General features: G+C 62.4%; 3 protein-coding genes across 6 annotated transcripts; all 3 read right to left on the reverse strand.

Annotated features, from left to right (window-relative positions):
• Positions 1 to 162: 162 nt before the first annotated feature.
• Positions 163 to 8,530, reverse strand: PRKAB2 (protein kinase AMP-activated non-catalytic subunit beta 2). 3 transcript variants are annotated; one of them, XM_048080255.2, is made up of 8 exons: positions 8,393 to 8,530; positions 5,496 to 5,673; positions 4,937 to 5,103; positions 4,084 to 4,177; positions 3,375 to 3,495; positions 1,942 to 2,075; positions 1,525 to 1,593; positions 163 to 1,059 (listed from the first exon to the last, which is right to left on the reverse strand). In XM_048080255.2, the coding sequence occupies exons 2-8, from the start codon at positions 5,655 to 5,657 to the stop codon at positions 982 to 984; spliced, it is 825 nt and encodes a 274-aa protein (XP_047936212.1). In that variant the 5' UTR covers positions 5,658 to 5,673; positions 8,393 to 8,530; the 3' UTR covers positions 163 to 981. The 3 variants fall into 3 exon arrangements, with proteins under 3 accessions (XP_047936212.1, XP_066857504.1, XP_047936213.1); XM_067001403.1 differs by lacking the exon at positions 8,393 to 8,530 and adding an exon at positions 6,528 to 8,202; XM_048080256.2 differs by lacking the exon at positions 8,393 to 8,530 and having other exon boundaries at positions 3,381 to 3,495; positions 5,496 to 6,486.
• Positions 8,531 to 8,627: 97 nt separating this feature from the next.
• LOC106041531 (flavin-containing monooxygenase 5-like) lies at positions 8,628 to 13,113 on the reverse strand. Its single transcript, XM_048080252.2, has 8 exons — positions 12,552 to 13,113; positions 11,508 to 11,696; positions 11,270 to 11,432; positions 10,831 to 10,973; positions 10,250 to 10,449; positions 9,826 to 10,175; positions 9,419 to 9,491; positions 8,628 to 9,341 (listed from the first exon to the last, which is right to left on the reverse strand). The coding sequence occupies exons 1-8, from the start codon at positions 12,684 to 12,686 to the stop codon at positions 8,984 to 8,986; spliced, it is 1,611 nt and encodes a 536-aa protein (XP_047936209.2). The 5' UTR covers positions 12,687 to 13,113; the 3' UTR covers positions 8,628 to 8,983.
• A 151-nt stretch (positions 13,114 to 13,264) lies between these two features.
• Positions 13,265 to 16,878, reverse strand: LOC106041548 (flavin-containing monooxygenase 5-like). Of its 2 annotated transcripts, none has more exons than XM_048080253.2 (8): positions 16,201 to 16,878; positions 15,809 to 15,997; positions 15,571 to 15,733; positions 15,189 to 15,331; positions 14,827 to 15,026; positions 14,342 to 14,691; positions 14,100 to 14,172; positions 13,265 to 13,974 (listed from the first exon to the last, which is right to left on the reverse strand). In XM_048080253.2, exons 1-8 carry the CDS (start codon positions 16,330 to 16,332, stop codon positions 13,629 to 13,631), a joined length of 1,596 nt encoding a protein of 531 aa, XP_047936210.2. In that variant the 5' UTR covers positions 16,333 to 16,878; the 3' UTR covers positions 13,265 to 13,628. The 2 variants fall into 2 exon arrangements, with proteins under 2 accessions (XP_047936210.2, XP_047936211.2); XM_048080254.2 differs by having other exon boundaries at positions 15,809 to 16,034; positions 16,201 to 16,331.
• Between the last annotated feature and the right edge of the window lie 1,205 nt (positions 16,879 to 18,083).

An 18,083-nucleotide genomic window follows, 5' to 3' on the forward strand; every position in this document is an offset into this window, starting at 1 on the left:
GAGCACTCAGGGCAGCTCTGTGCCCTGCAGGGTGTTCCCTTCCCTCCCCTCATGCCAGCTCACCCCACGGCCAGCAGCCCAGCACCCGTGAGCGATGCTGCGGCGGGGTAGCACGAGAGGCTTCACCGCTCCAGATCCCCCTCCAACACCAGGCCAGCGGCACCGAGAACAATAAATACTGTAATAAATAGAGAAAACCCTGTCACATGGCACTGCTTCGGCAGCAGACGGTGCAGCTGGGGGCCCGGGGCACCTGCTGTGCTCCGCTCTCCCCAGGCCCCCCCTTGAGCGCGGGTGTGCGCAGGTGCCCCGCTCGCTGTGCCGGCGGGGCCGGGGCGGGCGTTCAGGTGTTCAGTCCTTCGCGGCGCTGTCCTGGCAGCAGGTAAGCGTGGCTGCGTCGGGCTGTTCCCTCCCTCCCGCTGGCTCAGCACTGAACCCGCCGGAGGGCTGTGGCCGGAGCTGCGAGCTCAAAGCTGGGGAGCACGAGGGGGGGGGCAGCCCCACAATCAGGGCTGGGGGACAGGGACGGGTGGCAGGACGGGCCTCCCGCAGCCCCCACAGACCAGCGTGGCCTTGGAGTCATCGCCAGGGCAGCAGGAGGACACGTTGCTGCTGGCCTGGGCTGAGGACGGTGCCAGGATGGCCTGGGGGCCCTCGCAGGCTGGAGGAGATAGGTAAGGTGAAGCCCTTTCCGTGTCGGGAGCGAGGAAAGGCTGTTCTGGTGAGCAGCAAAGCAGCCCCGGACTCACAGAAGCCAAGGGGAGCTGGAGGTGGGTGGAAACCAAGGGTTAAATCAAACCACACCAGTAGGATGGGACAGTGTCACAGGCCCCAGCAGGCTCGGGCTCATCACCGGGGCCTGTGTCCCTGCCGGGTTTGAGGCTGGAGCCAGCGGCCAGTCCCCACACAAGTCCCGTGGCCCAGCGTGTGCAGACAAAGTGGCATTTCGTGTCCTGCGTGGGGGGCGGGTGAGGCCCCAGCTCAGATGGGCTTGTAGAGCAGCGTGGTGACGTACTTCTTCTTGTAGCGGTGCGTGGCGCTGAGCACCATCACGCCGTCCTGCGAGAGGCACAGCGTCAGCTGGAGCAGGCAGGGGGCTCGACGCAGCCCGGCCGTGCCGCCCCAGCAGTGGGGCATCCCAAAAATTGCTGTGAGTGAGAGGCCCCCACTGCTCCACGGGCTCAGGGAGCCCCCCAGCGGGTCCCTGCTGTCCCGAGCTCCACAGCCAGGAAGACGCATCCATCCCCTGTGGCAGGGAGCCAGGGCAGCGCGAGGGAAGGATCTGGTGCAGATCCCAGCCCCACCGCGCTGTGGGGAGGCAGCTACAGGGAATTTTTGGGCTGTAAGGAGGCCACAACCTACACCCCCGCGTGTGCTACGTTTCACCAGGCAGCCGAGAGCTCCTTGCGTGGGTCCTCCAGCCCCCTGCCACCATCTCCACCCAGGTCCTGTGCCCTGCAGGCTCCTGGGAGCCGCAGCTGCTCTCCTTTCCTCACCCAGTGACCGCCAGGGTTCTGCCCTTACCTTGATGGAGAGCGCGTAGAGGTGGTTGAGCATGACGTGGTTGGGTTCGGGCAGCAGTGCTGGGTCACACTAGGACAAGAGAAGTGTCAGGAGGGACCAGCAGAGCCCCGACCCCCCCAAGCCCCAGCCAGCATGGGGAAGGATGCTGCCACCAAGCAAAGAGCTGCCACCAAGCAAGGAGCTGCCACCTCGGGCAACCTGAGGTGCTGGGTGGCTGTTCGGAACGTGAACACAGCCCAGCTGAGCACCAGGCAGAGCAAGGGGCCAAACCAGAGTGGTTAATAGGAAAATGGATGTTTTTCCCAGCAAAGAGCAAGGCCCAGGTGCCAGCAAAGCGGAGACCAGGCTCCTTGCAGACGAGACTCCCCTTCCGTCCCCACATGGCTCTCTGTATGCGGACAGAGTGCCGGTACCCACCGAGATGTTGGTGTCCTTGTTGAGGATGACCTGGAGGAGGTGAGGCGGGAGGATGGGTGGGGATTTGAAGCGCTCCTCGGGCCGGTATACGTACATCTCTTGGCCGTACGGTCCGGGTGGTGAACTTGATAAGTCTAAAGGGAAGAGACGTGAGACGGCTAAAGCAAGACCGGCAAGCCCAGAGCAGCGCCCAAAAGGGTCTTCCAGGCATTAGTGTCTTCCATGAGCCCAGCCTGCAATTGGTACTGGGCAGACTGGGGTTAGCATGCAGTGGGGCAGCAGTGCAGGGTCGTCACGTCTCACGGCTAGAAGCCACAGCAGCTAGGGGACAGGTGGCTTGTTCTGTTTCAAAGGGGTCTTCAGGCGTTTGTCTCCCCTTAGCCGTGTATCCTACAGCAACAGATCAGACTCCTCACAGCACAATAAGCAGCCAGGCAAGCCCTGGGCATTTCCAAGCGTGGCTATAAGCTGGCACATGCACTGACACGACACAGGCAGCCTGCGGTATCCACTCCGAGACCCCTACAAGACTCTCAGCCCTGCTGGGTCTCTCTCCCTGGGCCGAGCAGCACCCTTTGCAGCAGGCACGGGGGCACAGCAAGCAGCCACCTGCACGCTCGCTGGTGCTGCACAACTGCCTGACGGGGAGGTCCCAGAATGGGAATTCCAGGTTTAGGAGCCGTTCAGCCTGTGTGAGGGACCACAGCAACTCGCTGGCGCTGGAAGCGGGACGGGCCCCATCTCCCAGCCACATCCAACCTGATCATTTGGCAACAGCCAGCACCCGGAAGGGCTCCACCTCCTCAGAGCTGCTGCTGCTTGCTGGCTTTTCTTCATGCTGTGCAAGGGCCTAGAGCTGAGGTTGTACCTGAGACGGGGCTTATTCCAGGGAGAGCGGACTGCTCTCAGAGCGCTCTGGACCAAAACATGACTGAGCTACCTGCCAGCACTGCCAGCGCCTGCGCGGTAACCTAACCTGCTGCTGTAACACGAGCGGAGGAAGGTTTCCGATGTGCCAGCAATAGTACAAATTGCCTTGGCGTGAAAACCAGGAGCAGCTGCTGAAAATAACCCGGCTCCTGCTCTCGCCTAGCTGCCACCCCGGATCAGATGACTTACTCACAGTTGAGCGGACAGGGAGGGGTGATGTTCCCGGCATTCACCAGTCTGAAATGGCAGCCTCAGCCGCAGACGGGCACCGACCCTGCTCTGGGACGGTGCTAGCACAGAACAAGTTACACCAGCACAGCCCCTCGTGGAGATGAGGCCTTGGCTGGGGGCTGCTGAGGACACAGGCAGGACATGCTGCCAAACCCGAATCTCTCCAGGCCTACACCTCTGCCCAGGGGGTCCGTTCACCCCCCGAGCAGTGAGTCTCAGAGCAGGAGGTGGAGAATAGCGCATGCAAAGCTGCAATGCCACAAAAAACTCACCCCGACCTGAGGTTTCTGAGCTCTCCAGGGAATCCACCTTCAAAGCATCGAACACCTCAAAGTCAGACTTCTTGACGTGAATCAGGTTGTTAATTGTCCCCATCTGGCTGGTGACCACGGGCTGGAGAGAACAGAGGTAAGAGTCTTCCTACGTTACCCTCAACTGAAGCGCACACAGATTCTCCCAGCCCACACTGCCTTTGCTATGTCATTATCTCAGAGCACAGGTGGCAAGAGTCTAGCTCTGCTCTGTGCTTGCAGATCTCTGCTGATTATCCTGGGAGGATCTCCCTTTACTCCCAGGCTCCTGCATCACCTCCTGTTTTCAATCTCCTTCCTGCTACATGCCAATGGGTAAGTGTCCTCTCCTTCCCATGCTGATCCTGCGTGATTCAGTTTGCAGGAGAACCTGAAAGTGAATGCTGACCCGTGGCTTGTCCTTCCATGTAGCTGACTCTGAACGGGCCTTTAAAGCTTTCTGGTGTCTTACTGCCACCCCATACCTCCCCCGTGCTCCCCCATACAGCTAGTCCCCATACAGCCTGTCTAAGCCCAGAGCAACCAGCCTCCGACAGGATTTGTGGGATGGAGTTCTCCTTTTATTTTGGCAGATGCCCTCTGATTTTCCTGCTCTCCCTCTGCTGCGGTCAAATCATTTCTAATCCCCTGACCAGGGCAAGATCTGCAGGGACAAAGCTTTGAGAGTTACCTCGGATGGGTCATGGACCCACTGGCCATCCACAAAGAATTTGTACTGGTGCTCTCCTTCCGGGAGGTCCAGGATAGCGACAAAGTCGTTGTGGCTGTGCAGAGAGAAGAGACGTGCCACACCATTACCCCGGTGATGCTCTGGATGCTGCCCTTCCGTGGGGTCCCAGAAAAGAGCACGCTCAGAGCCCCAGCACGACTCCAACCCCTAGGAGCCCGGCTTGCAGACCTGCCCTGCGTGCCCAGGGAAGCCGTTGTGTCAGATGCTGTGTGCAAGGATGTGTGGACAACACATCTAAACTTGTGCTGGCACTGCAGGATGAGAGCAGGAAGCACAACAGCTCTGCCTGTGGAGTCTGCAGTTGAGATAAACCCATGCCAGATATTTGCTGGGGTTATGCCTGGAGTCCTACACAGTGTTTCCAGGAAAAACACAGATGTATCGCAGAGCAACAAGAAAATCACTATGGCAGGGAGACATGTGAGGGACGACTAAACAGCCCCTGCTGGCAACAGCACAACTAGGCATGAAGTAAGGCCACAGCCTGGGGAGAGCTCCCAGGGAACTGCCGCGTATCTGGGCAGGGCTCTGGGGCCAGGACTGCAGCTGTGTGGCATCCAGCTGGGAAAACAAAGCTGCCCATCCTGTCCTGTCCCGCTGTTTCACAACTTCCTACCACCACAGCAGCACCACCCCGGGGAGAAGCCGACCGTGTGTTTGTGACCTCTAGCTCAGGCATTCTGAACCGAAAAAAGCCAGGTGAGCAAGAGGAACAGCACCCGGCACCGAGAGGAGAACCTGCTGCCTGCAGGGGCGCAGAGGAGAGCACAGGGTGACCCGAGGGGCTGGCTACCTCTTGATGAGCGGGATCTTGGTGCTCCAGTTGTTGAAAGATCCGGAGATGAAGACCTCTTTGCCCCCATCAGCCCAGCGGATGACAGTGGGGCGAGCCTGTTGGGATGGTTTCACCGACTCCTCCAGATCCGGCTGCCACGACACAAACTCCTTGTCCCCAGGAATCTGACAAAGAACACCAGAGCCTGGCTGAGACACGGAGACAACGGGGGCCACGCTCACTTCCCCCCGGCTCTACCAGCCCACCTGCACATCCCAGACAAGAGCAATACCAGCCTAGGCAAGCAGCTCAACGTGCAGGGGACGTTTCTGTTGTGCTACAGCCCAGCCTGTGGTTCCTTCTACAAGAGGGGTCTCCCAGGACCCTGAGGCCCTGCCTGTGTTTAGCCACACAGCGCTTGAATTAAACGCAGGGCAGCTCTCACATCAGCTGCTACTGCCCGCTTGCTAAAATCCCTCTCCACACAGACTGAGCCCAGCACAGGGCTCTGGAACAAGCTGAAGCTCCAGGCAGGACCCCAGACAGAAGGACTGTGAAGGCAGCAGCCATCCCCTACCTTGGAGTCGTGGGAGCTGAACACGCTGGGGTCGTCGGTGCTGCCCACCATGATCTTGTGCGGGTGCTCCTTGGCAGCGTGGGGTGTGCTGGAGCCGTCGGAGCGGTGGGACTTGGAGCCATGGCGCTCCCCAGACACTCGCTCGCTGGTGGTGTTGCCCATGGCAGCTCAGCAGCCCCTGTGGGAGGGAGAGGAGGGCAGCGTGCCTCCGCCCGCGGGCTCCTGCAGCGAGGAGCAGAGCGAGAGCGCTGCTTCCCAGCGCCCTTTGCCAGGACAGGCTGACAGCAAGCCTAAAAAAGGCCCAAAGTTCATTCCCAGTGCCAAGTTTGGGAGCTGAAGGGGAGTTTAACAAACAAGACAGCTTGACCTAATTATAGCCGTATCCTTATGAACCATCATGATAGTTACGCTGCTAATTGTTACGTTCTAAAGCAGATATGAGTTGTACTGCCTCTTACACAAGCCCTTACCACACAGCAGAGCACAGAGGCACTGATGGGAAAAATAAAGCCAACCTTTACTGGCAAATCAGCCAACCAGGCGCTAACAGAGCCTCTTTCACAGTCCCACAGTTGGGCTCTCCAGAAAAAAAATGCTACGTCCAGCAAGAAAACAGCCAGAGAGTGAAAGTAGCAGCTGTTTAACAGCTCCCAACAAGTCTCCGAGAGCTCGCGGGCAGAAGAGCAGAGCCTCGCGCCTGGCAGGAGCGGCAGGGAGCGCTCAAAGCGCCCGAGTGGAATCGCCCAAGCTGGAGCTTGGCCAAGGCAAGGGGCTACCGCCGTGGTGCCCGCAAGAAGCTCAGTTCTCCATGGTGTTTGTGTCTTGTTCAGGCCACCACGTCAGCCGTGGCAGAGCACAGCGAGGAGGTACGCTCGTTGCACCCGTCACCCAACGCGGGGGCCTCGGGAGGCACATCAGGTGGGACGGGCACATCCAGCCGCCCCGGCACCGTCATCCCCATCTCGCCCAGCCTGGAGAAGGCAAAGCAGGACGAACTGGCCATGCAGCGCCCAGCCACAAGCAGCTACGCACCTCCTGGGACAAACAACAGAGCCACTGCGGGTTACGTGGGAGTCTCCAGGCCTTAGGCGGTTTTCAGGAGCCGAGATGGGTCGGGGTTCTCATCCCCTTCCCAGCTTTATTCTGCAGCTCGGCTAAGCCAATCGCCAGCTCTGCAGAGCAAGGCAGGAGGACGGCCAGCCTTGCTTCATTTGCTTAGTTACGACATTTGGGGATTTGTTTAGAAGATCAAGTTATATGAAGGGTGCCAGGCAAGGCTGCCAGCCAAAGCCAGGCTTTAGAACATTACGAAGCAATTACTGAAGTATTTCTTAAATCCCAAGGCCTGGAGGACAGCTAGCCCATACGCCTACCCTCCTGCAGTGAGGATCAGGCGTCCCTGAGCGGTTCAGGCCGGGAGAGGTGTTGGGCCGCTCACTCTGACACCCTTCCCCTCTGCCCCGGAGGAGGTTTGCGCAGCTCCCCACACAACCTGCCGCTGTGTGACTGCACAGGGTGTTATGAGGTTTCTTCCCCAGCACCTCTGCTACGGCTCCCTTACTGCTCTGCTGCGAGGCACGTCAGAAGGGCTGAACCTCTTGTATGAAGACAGACCTGAGAGATACATGCAGGCTTTTACAAAGCTCCCCCTTCTCTTCTCTAAGAGGAATCCCATCCCTTTGGCTGTCCCTTACAGACCACACTCCCAAAACATTTCCTGCGGTTTCTCCCAAGCGGTGCCTCCTCTCCAGAGCGTCGTGGCGGGCACGAGCACCTCCAGCACCGTGCGCACAGCCCCCCTACCACATTGGGACAGCAAGGCACAGCTCCTCGAGCACAGCCTGTTGTACTCGGCTTCACCGAGTTAACTTTCACAGCCCAAACCCTCCTGAATTCTGGTGAGCCCCTGCAGCACAGCACGCTTTGTCGCCTTGACGCAAGAAGTTCCTGGTGCATCATCCAAGCCAATAATACACACGCTGCCGACACCAAAGCCCAAGCAAACCTCTGCAGCACCTCAACGAACCTGGCAGGTGAACCTCAGTGAACCATGGCAGGCCGTGAGGATAAGAACAACGGGGAGCATCTCTTTGCTCAATCAGATATTGACAGGACAAGGGGGAATGGCTTTAAACTAAAAGAGGGAAGATTTAGATTAGAGATTAGGAGGAAATTCTTCACTCAGAGGGCGGTGAGGCACTGGCACAGGTCGCCCAGAGAGACTGTGGATGCGCCATCCCTGGAGGGGCTCAAGACCAGGATGGATGGGGCCTTGGCCAACCTTATCTGGTGGGTGGCATCGCTGCCCACGGCAGGGGTTGGAACTGGGTGGGCTTTGTGATCCCTCCCAACCCGAGCCACTCCAGGAGTCTATGATTTTGGAGAGGTGGGTTTGCAGTTTGGGTTTGCTGTTCAGCACCCGTCGCCCGCAGACTGCTCAGCACCCACCTCTGGGCACCGAAGCCACCCAAGAAAGGTCGACGGGCCCAAATTCATGACTATTTTGGTGGAGAAAACGGGCGCTTGGTGCTTCTGCTGGCACCGGGCTGCGGGGACGAGCCCCGGAGGAACGTCTCGCCCTGAGTGCGCGGCTGGGACGAGGCTGGTGGCAGCAGCCGGGCTGTGACACAGCCCCCAAACAGTGACACGAGGGGGGGGGTCCGGTGACAGGAGGTGACACAGAGCGCTGCCACAGCCCCACCGGGCACCCACCGTGCCACCCTGCTGCCACCCACCGTGCCGCCCAGCCGCCACCCGCCCCGGAACGGCCGTTTAGCGGGACGGGGCGGCAGCAGCGGCAGCAGCAGCAGCAGCAGCAGCAGCAGCAGCAGCAGCGGCCCACCCCCCGTCCCCCCGGCAGCCCCCTGCCCCCCGGCAGCCCCCGGTCGCGGCCCCACCTGCCCCCGCCGCCGCCGCCGCCGCCACTCTCCGCCTCCGCTCAAAATGGCGGCCGCCGCCACCGCCGGCCTCTGCGGGGCGCTCTGCCCCGCCTCCATTTTGGGTGAGGGCGGCGCGGCTTCACGGCGGGCCGGGCGGGCGCCGCCATCTTTGCTGTGGGCGGCCGGCCATGTCGCTTGTGGGCTCTGGGGGGTGTGGTGGCGGGGGGTCTGTCAGCGCGGAGGAGGCGCGGAGCCTGGCCCGTCAGCCCCGGGGCACCGGGAGCAGCTTTATTGCCCCTTTTTTGGGGTTGTGGTGTTGGTCTCCCACCCTCCGCAGCCTGCAGAGGTGTCGGGAGGTGGGGGCGTGAGCCCTGTCCCCGGAGCGTCCCCCACAACAGCAAAACCCCAAAGTGAGAAATAAGATCAGAGAATCATAAAATCATAGAATATCCCGAGTTGGAAAGGACCTACAGGGATCATCGAGTCCAACTCCTGGCACAAGTATACCCAAAATTTCAGGCCATATGGCCATACAACCATATGACCATATGGCTATATGTCTAAGAGCATAAGGTGGCCAGCAGGACCCGCGATCCCCTTTATTTCGGGTTAAGGGGAGAGCAAGACGTAGACGAGCGTGGCTGCAATCAAACCGACGCTGAAGAACACCTTGAGGACGTGCGGCACCGAGCTGGAGCGCGGCACCGTGCGCCTGGCGGCGCCGCGCAGGGGCTGGACGACGCGCTGCCGCTGGGTCAGGATGGCCGCGCGGGCGCCCCGCCACGCTCCCGGGCCCCGCAGGCGGTACTGGTAGGGCGTGCAGGGCCCCAGCAGCACCTCCAGCGCCAGCGGGGGGTCGGTGAGGAAGAGCAGGGGCAGGTTGGGCTTGACGCCCAGCTGGCAGGCGAGCTCGTCCATGTAGGGGATGTAATCCACCTGGATGGTGTGCCGCCGGCTCGCCACGTACCTGCGGGCAGGGAGGGAGGCTCGATGTATGGGCACGGAGGGGATGACGGCAGGGGTAATGCTTCATAGGGTCCTTACCGCTTGGCCATCTTCTCCTTGGTTTGTGCAATGTCAGCCAGCATGGTGCTGGTTGGAGGCAGCTCCTGCAGCCCTGGGGAAGGAGAGGAAGGAGGGAGAGCTGTTCTCCTGGCAGACGTGGGCCTCTGTACCCAGCGTGGCCTCTGCTCGTGCTTTGGGCCACCAAGCAGGGAGCGAGAGGGAGGCACGTGCAAAGAAAGAAAAGGGAGAAAGTAGGCTGCACGTAAGGAAAACTGTTACCAACCCTGCAAGACTAAAAGGAGTGCAAGGCTCGTTGTGAAATACAATGTTGTTTTTTGTTCCTACACAGAAGGAGGACAAAAGGAGAAGGAGGTGCCACCAGCTTAATGACTTGGCTTTGCTGCACCTGGAAGAGCCTGGCTACATCCTCCACCCACCTCACTTACCCTTGAAGATGTGGGTGGCCCAGCGACACTGGAGCTCCGAGATGGGCATGATGGCTCCCAGGGGCTGGACGTAGCCAATGAAAGCCAGCGTTGGTTTCTCCAGGTTAACAGGGAACATGAATTTGTAGAGAGAGGCCTGGTTCTCCACCACCTTCACACAGTCCTCGAGGAAGGGGAAGGAGAAGCTGTACCCCGTGGCAAAGACCACGGCATCAATGTCTTCCCTGGTGCCATCCTCAAAGATGGCAGATGTCTCCGTGAACTCCTGAATGATTGGCTTCACCCGCACCCTGCCCGAAATGATGCAGTTGGGCAGGTCGTCATTGATGGTCGCGTGCTGACTGAGGACCCTGGAGGGCACAGACAGAGCTCATGCGGGGCTGGGGGCACAGGCAGGTCCCCGTGGTACTGCCTGGGTGCTCACCGGTGCTGGGGCTGCAGACCGTAGAGCGCGTGGTCAAAGCGGGCGTTGAGCTTCCTCTCTAGCACAAAGTTGCTCACAGAGAGGGGCAGCAGGCTCTGGAGGAGCTGGATGAAGCGGCTGAGGTAGGAGAAGTCGAAGGGGTACCCACCTTCCGCCACCCGGTGCATCACCCAGGCCCCGCGCTTGGTGCTGAGGAAGACCTGGGAGGAAGGAGAAAGGAGGCAGCGCTGTCGACCCACGTCCCGCTGTGGTCCTCCCGTTCAGGTAGTCTTATATATTATATGCTAGCATGTTATATTATAGGCTGTGGAGGGCTGGACCTCACTGTGCCCCTTGGGTGGATTGAGAGGGGATGAGGCGCTTTGGATGGGTGCAGTGCTGGAGGGAGGGCAGATATTTGCTTGGTGCCCTCTGGAGTTGGATCAGTCTTTAAATAAATACCCCAGTGAGCGAGAGGGGACATTTAATCTGAAGCGAGTTGCTGGCCCAAACTCAGACAGATTGCTTGGGCTGGGAATAAAAACAGGCTGGGAGCAAAGAGGAGCAGGAGGGTGTCGAGCCCGGGTGGCTCCGGAGCTCACCTGCTTGGCTGTGTGGCTCAGCTCCACCGCGATATCGATGCCCGAATTCCCGGTGCCGACCACGACGACCTGCTTCCCCGTGAAGGCCCATGGGCTCTTGTAGTCTCGGCTGTGCAAGTACCAGCCCTCAAAACTCTCCAGCCCTGCAAGAGAGAGCAAAGCCGTGCCGGGTGCGGGTGGCTGTGCCCTGCTCGGGCTGGTGGTGTGCTCTGGGAGCAGCCCAGCGGGACGGTGCCCAGCGAGGTGGTGCCATCTCCATCCAGCCTAGGAGATGCTCAGCATGGCCCTGAGCACCCTGCTCGGGCTTTTAACCCGCAGGAGCATTTTTGGCAGCAACCAGAGCTGGGTCAGGGCTCATCTGGTGGGGATGGTGCCGTGAGGGGTCTCGGGGGAGAGGCAAGCACCTGGTGGCAGGGGCGCGGGGCGCGTGGGGGCGTACCGGGGAAGGCGTGCAGCGGGAGGTGCGCGTCGGTGTGGTGCCCAGTGCACACCAGCACGGCGTCGAAGACGGCCGACTCCTGCTTGCCCTCGCTCTCGGTCACCACCTCCCAGCGGCCCGTGGCGGCGAAGTCGGGGCGCTTGGACACGCGGCACACTCTGGTCTGGGCAGGGGGGAGCGGGCGTCAGCATTTCACAGCGCCGGCCCCGTGTGTCCCCCCCGGGTCCCCGTCTCTCACCCCGAAGCGGACGTGCCGCAGCAGGTCGAAGCGCCGGGCGTACATGCGGAAGTACTCCATGATCTTGGAGTGGTGCATGTAGTTGGGGAAGTCGTCGGGGATGGGGAAGTCGCTGAAGCACATCATCTCCTTGGAGGTGTTGATGATGACGGAGCGGTAGATGCTGGCGCGGCCCTCCTCGGGCTGCTCCTGTGAGCGTGGGGCACGGCTCAGTGCCAGCCAGGGGGAGATTTGGGGGGGTTCCCAAAGCCTCCTGTGGTGCCACTGCCCCCTCGGTCCCGCAGGACGCCGAGCTGGCTCTGGTGTCAGCTCAGTGGCTGTTCGCACTCCCAGTGTCTCTGCCCCAGCAGCTCAGCCTCTGGCTCCCCTGCCCTGGCTCTGCTCCATCGCTGTTCCAGACCCACCACGGGGAAAAGCAGCGTTGTTTCAGCCAAGCAGCCCAAAATGCCAGGCTGGTGCTGTGCAGCGTGCCCCAGGCTCCTGCGCTCGTGGCAGGGCAGGGCAGGGCAGCAAGGCACGCCTGGTTGGCGGGGGTCCCAGCGAAAAGAGGCAGCCGCATCGCTTGGCGGGGACAGGAAGAAATCCGGGGGTTCCCCCGCGCAGACAGAGCAGAGGCAGCGCCTGGTGCCGGTGCGTGGGAGAGGCACAGGAGCAGAGAGGAGCAGCCCGGGCTTCCAGGGACAAGCTGGGCAGGAGGGGACCGGGACAGGTAGGGAAGGGATGCCACCAGCAGCAGGACAGCCGGGGAGCGGGGGGGTGGGCACAGGGGAAGGGATGGGTGGGAGCGAGGCTGGCAGGGAAGGGAGGGATGGGAAGAGCGAAGCCTGAGCCAGAGCAGCGAGCCCTGGGGTGAGGGCAGGCCCCAGCCGCGGGTCCTTGGGCAGGATCCGTCCTGCTGCTGGTGGCACAGGTCCCCGTGCTGGCAGCACACCAGCCTGCGCCCAGGGGACGTCCCGCCGCAGGGCAGCGGTGCTTCGTTAGCTGCCTGTAATCGATCCCGTCCCTGCTGCCGCCCAGGGCAGCCCGGCACGGCGCGGGGCTTACCTCGAAGCGCCACAGCCCCCCGATGTCCCCACTCCTCTCGAAGCAGGTGGGCTCCAGCCCCTCATCCAGGCAGCATTTCAGGGCGCACAGGCCGGAGGCGCCGGCACCGATGACGGCCACTCTCTGGGCAGCCATGGCCGGCGGTGGCAGCGGGGGAAGGCTGGCAGGGGGCACAGGATGCGTGCGGCGCCGCTCGGCCAGCACCAGGTGTCCCAGCAGGGGTGGCCGAGGGCAGCCGGGGCATTGCGAGAGGCTTCATCCAGACATGATCTACAGGTTCCCACAGCGCCGTGCCACACCTCCCGCCCGCCCTCCGCAAAGGGGTCATTATCTTCTGTAAGCACTTAATGATGCTGAATCCAGCCCCAGGGACTTCCTGGGTGTGGGGGCTGAGACGTGGCCGCGCTCCAAATTTTGGCAAGTCATGGCATGGAAAACAAGATGGGGGAGATGCTCCGGGCACTGGTGCCAGCCTCGGCGCGTGGTGGCTTGGAGCAGCCGGCGCCGTTCCAGGTCCCCAACCCACGTCCCCATCAGGCTGCGTGTGACAGGATGGGACTGATCCGTGCTGCTGTGACCCCGGCCATCTGCTCCGGCTCCGCGTGCCTGAGACAAGGCTGCTTTGCCGTGGATACACGCGTGTGTATGCAGACCCCAAGCCGTGTGTGTCCCCAGCACGCAGGGGGACGTGAATAACAGGACAGCTTTCTGGCTCTGTTTAAGACGCTTTAATCCAGTTAGAAAATTTGCTATGCCTCTGCCATGAAGGTATCATCATCAGTGGAGGCCCGTTGGGATTGTAGGTGACAGAACAGCCCGGCAAGTCCCCGCTCGATGACAGCGATGCCTGAGCAGGATGGGGTTTTCCCCACATGAGGGCAGGGTTTTTCCTCCATCCCGGTGCAGCCGTGGGGCATCATTTGGGGCTGCCACATCTGGGAGGCTCTGGTGCCTCGGGTTTGCTGTGCAGGGCCGTGCCAGCAAGCGGATTGCTCTCTTGGCACGGGGGGCACGGCTGCCATGGGGATGCACGGCCCGTCCTGGCATTGCCAACCCCACCAGGCAGAGAGCGGGAGCCTACAGAAGGACGAAGATGATGGCGAAGATGGCCATGGCCACGGCCAGCTTGCGGAGGAGGGGCAGGACGGAGACAGAGGTGTTCTCCTCCACGTGCCGCGTCTGCAGGGGCTGGACGACGCGCTGCCGCTGGGTCAGGATGGCCGCGCGGGCGCCCCGCCACGCTCCCGGGCCCCGCAGGCGGTACTGGTAGGGCGTGCAGGGCCCCAGCAGCACCTCCAGCGCCAGCGGGGGGTCGGTGAGGAAGAGCAGGGGCAGGTTGGGCTTGACGCCCAGCTGGCAGGCGAGCTCGTCCATGTAGGGGATGTAATCCACCTGGATGGTGTGCCGCCGGCTCGCCACGTACCTGCAGGCAGGGAGGGAGGGCTGGACCCTGTTCTCTGGTGGCACGTAGCCATGGGAGCCCATCAGCAGCCCCCCCAGCCCGCGGTGCTCCTGCCTCATCCCAGCTGGTTCCCGGTGGGGTCTTACCGCTTGGCCATCTCTTCTTTCTTGTGCTTGATGTCAGCCTCCATGTCGTGCCTCGGGGGCAGCGTGCTCAGCCCTGGGGGGAAGAGCCATGCGTCAGGGGGCTGCACGAGCAAAGGCACGGCTGGCTGCGACGGCCGAGGGCAGCAGCGTGGCACAGCTGGCTGCGGCCTCCCAAACACAGCTGGGCACCGTCTGCCCTGGCTCCGGGGCTGCAGGCTCAGGGGGCGTTTTGCCTCGCTTACCCTTGAAGACACGGGTGGCCCAGCGACACTGGAGCTCCGAGATGGGCATGATGGCTCCCAGGGGCTGGACGTAGCCGATGAAAGCCAGCGTCGGCTTCTCCAGGTCGACAGGGAACACGTATTTGTAGAGGGAGACCTGGTTCTCCACCACCTTCACATAATCCTCGAGGAAGGGGAAGGAGAAGCTGTACCCCGTGGCAAAGATCACCGCGTCAATGTCTTCCCTGGTGCCGTCCTCAAAGATGGCAGATGTCTCCGTGAACTCCTGGACGTTCGGCTTCACCTGCACCCTGCCCGAAATGATGCGGTTGGGCAGGTCGTCGTTGACGGTCGGGTGCTGGTCGAAGACCCTGGAAGGCAGAAGGAGCCATCAGGGCACCGGGGTGGGGAGAGTCTGCAGCGTCCTGCTCCAGGGGTGCTCGTCCCCAGGGGTGCTCGTCCCCAGGAATGGCTGGGACGGCGTCGGAGGGTGCGTTCCTTGGCACCTGTGCTTTGGCTTCAGGCCGTAGTGCGCGTGGTCGAATCTCATGTTGAGCTGCCTCTCTGTGAAGTCGCTTGCCATGGAGGAGGTCAGCAGCTGCTTCAGGAGTGCCTTCAGGCGGGTGGTGAAGACGATGTCGATGGGGTACCCCTGTTGTCCAACGCGGTTGAGGATCCACGCGCCGCGGCGGGTGCTGAGGAAGACCTGGGCGAACAAGAAAGTCACTTCCTCAGAGCTGTGGTGGCCGTGAGGACACCAAAGGCTCCCCTAGATGGGTGTCCTCATGGAGCTGGTGGTGTCCCACCTGGGGACAGTGCCACCAGGCACAGGGGACGCTCTGCCCGCGGGGACCCCGCTGCTGCTCACCTGCTTGGCCGTCTGGCTGATCTCCACAGCAAGGTCCGAGCCCGAGTTCCCGATCCCGATGACAACGACCCTCTTGTCCTTGAAGTCCTGGGGGTCCTTGTAGTCACGGCTGTGGAGGTAGCGGCCCTTGAACTTCTCGATGCCTGTGGGGAGGGAGGAGGGAGGCTGTGCTGGGCCGGAGGGCCCCCCCAAAATGAAGCAGGATCCGTGCTGTGGCCCCAGGGAGCCTTCCACGGCTCTGCCAGACCCATCCCAGAGAAAGACCATGCAGGGACGCACATGGAGCTGGGAGAAAAAGCAGCGAGGAGAGCAGGCGCAGCCACAGCACAGCTTTCGGGAGCTTTTTTTCACAGCGAGGGGCGTGGGGTGCGTGGGGGCGTACCGGGGAAGGCGTGCAGCGGGAGGTGCGCGTCGGTGTGGTGCCCGGTGCACACCAGCACGGCGTCGAAGACGGCCGACTCCTGCTTGCCCTCGCTCTCAGTCACCACCTCCCAGCGGCCCGTGGCGGCGAAGTCGGGGCGCTTGGACACGCGGCACACGCTGGTCTGGGCAGGGGGGAGCGGGTGTCAGCATTTCACAGTGCCGGCCCCGTGTGTCCCCCCCGGGTCCCCGTCTCTCACCCCGAAGCGGACGTGCCGCAGCAGGTCGAAGCGCCGGGCGTACATGCGGAAGTACTCCATGATCTTGGAGTGGTGCATGTAGTTGGGGAAGTCGTCGGGGATGGGGAAGTCGCTGAAGCACATCATCTCCTTGGAGGTGTTGATGATGACGGAGCGGTAGATGCTGGCGCGGCCCTCCTCGGGCTGCTCCTGTGAGTGTGGGGCACGGCTCAGCGTCCCGGTGGCCCTGTCCCAACGCAGGTCCCTGCCTTGTGACGGAGCTGGGGGGGTTCTGCCACCCGCGGGGCTCCCCGGGACCCACCAGGATGTACACGGATCCTGCCCCAGGACCCCACCGTGGCCGGCTTCGGTGCCCCTGCTGACACCCGCAGCCCGTGCCTGGTACGGCTTACCTCAAACCTCCACAGCCCGCCGATGTCCCTGCTCCTCTCGAAGCAGATGGGCTCCAGCCCCTCGTCCAGGCAGGCTTTGATGGCGCACAGCCCGCTGCTGCCCCCGCCGATGATGGCCACCCGCCTCGCCATGCCGCCCTGCGCCGCCGAGCCTTCGCCGGGGCTGGCCGCGGCCTGGCTTTATGGCGCACGGCGGCGGCGAGCGGGTGCCTCCCCTGCCGTCACTCCTCCCACGGGAGCCACGGGGCCGGCTGCCAGCGCTCGGCTCGCTCCGGCTGCTTCGCTTTTCCAGCAGCGGTTTGGGCCAGGAATCCGCCCCGGCGCCTGGCTGGGGACCCCCGGCAGGGGACACCGCGGGGGGCTGCCCGGAGCGGGGCAAGGGGCAGCTCAGCCCCGCGGTGTGCAGGCTGGAAAATCAAACATTCCCTTGAACTTTTACCTCCAGGATTATTGGGATCAGCCCAGACCTGCTTACGCTGAATGCCGCTGGTACCCTGTGGGTGGGTGAAGTGGCTCCAGCTGCCCCGCGGGCACCCTCGCTGCATTACCTGCGTCCCCGTGTCCCCGCAGCCGTGGCTCGCCCCTGGCCCACCCGTGCCAAGCCCCACAGCCCCCCTTGGCTCTGCTGGGACCCCTCTGCAAGCTCCACGGGGCCAGCACAAGGAGGACAGCTCGCCTGGGCTTTTCTCCCATCCCTCCCCACCCCGCCGTGCTGTGAAATGCCTGCGCGGGTTGCTGTCGCGTCGCCCCTTCTCCTTCAGCAGCTGCAAGAGGAACCAAAAGTCCCCACAGGCCCGGACTCTGCCCCCACCGTGCTCAGGACCATGACCTCTGCGCTGCGTGGGACGGGCTGCCCGGCACCCTGCTGCCCTGGCCGTGGCCTCGTGTGGGCAAAGGTGCCATGGGGCGAGCGCGGCAGGGAGCAGAGGTCTCCCCACTGCTCTGGGGACAAGTGACAGCGACAAGTGACAGCGGACACACGGGGAGAGCGAAGGCCTGAGGCACAGAGAAGAGGCATGGGGAGCCCCTGCCCGCGGGGAAGACCCCACAGCAGGAGCTTGGGGTGCTGGCTCGGCCCCATGGGGGAACATTTTTATTTCAGCCACCGTACTGCGGGTTGCAGGCAGAGAGGAGGTGCTTGCGCTGGCAGCCCTCAGGGTGCTCCTGCGTGCTGCAATCAGAGGAACAGCACTCAAACGCTGTTTTGGTTTTTTTGCAACTTCATTTTTTCCAGGGACTTAATGGCCATGAGCAGCCCCACCTGGCCCCAATCATTCCTCACACACCCAGCATTATTTAAGCACTGCCCAGAGGCTTTGGTGCCTGCTGTGCCTGCAGCCCCACCACCATCAGTTTCCCTGACTATCTGCGCTCGTGGCTCATTTTGCAAGGTATGGTGGGACCAGCACTGGCTGGCAAAGTCCCCGCCAGCTCTGCTGTTGCCCTCTACTCCCTCGCAATGCCGTCCCCTGGTGAAGGCAGAGATGGTTTGCTGAAGCCCTGTTCCTTGTCTGCCGCCCTGTGGAAGCCTCGTGGCAGAGGAGGGGAAGGGTCGGTGCAGCCGGGCTGTGGGGTCAGCGCAGCCCTGTGTGCTGCGGGTGGAAGGCACGAGAGCAGGCTGGCGTCCTCCTAGAGGGAGAGCCTGGCTGCGGTGAGGAGCAGCCTCACCTTCAGGAGGGTTTCAGGGAACGCAGGCAGGGATCTGAGCAGCCCTGGGCTGGATGAGGGTCGCAGCTTTCCCCTAGACCCCCCAGCGAGGCAGTTCCCACAGCAAGAGGGAATGTTTTAAGGCCCCAGGAGAGGCTGAGGCAGGACCCAGGCTCCTTGTGGTCCCCTCCGGCCAAGGGCAACCAGAAAAAGTGGAAGAAAAGGTTGCCAGGACG

Source organism: Anser cygnoides, chromosome 8, assembly GCF_040182565.1.
Source record: "Anser cygnoides isolate HZ-2024a breed goose chromosome 8, Taihu_goose_T2T_genome, whole genome shotgun sequence".
NCBI classification, from domain to species: domain Eukaryota; kingdom Metazoa; phylum Chordata; class Aves; order Anseriformes; family Anatidae; genus Anser; species Anser cygnoides.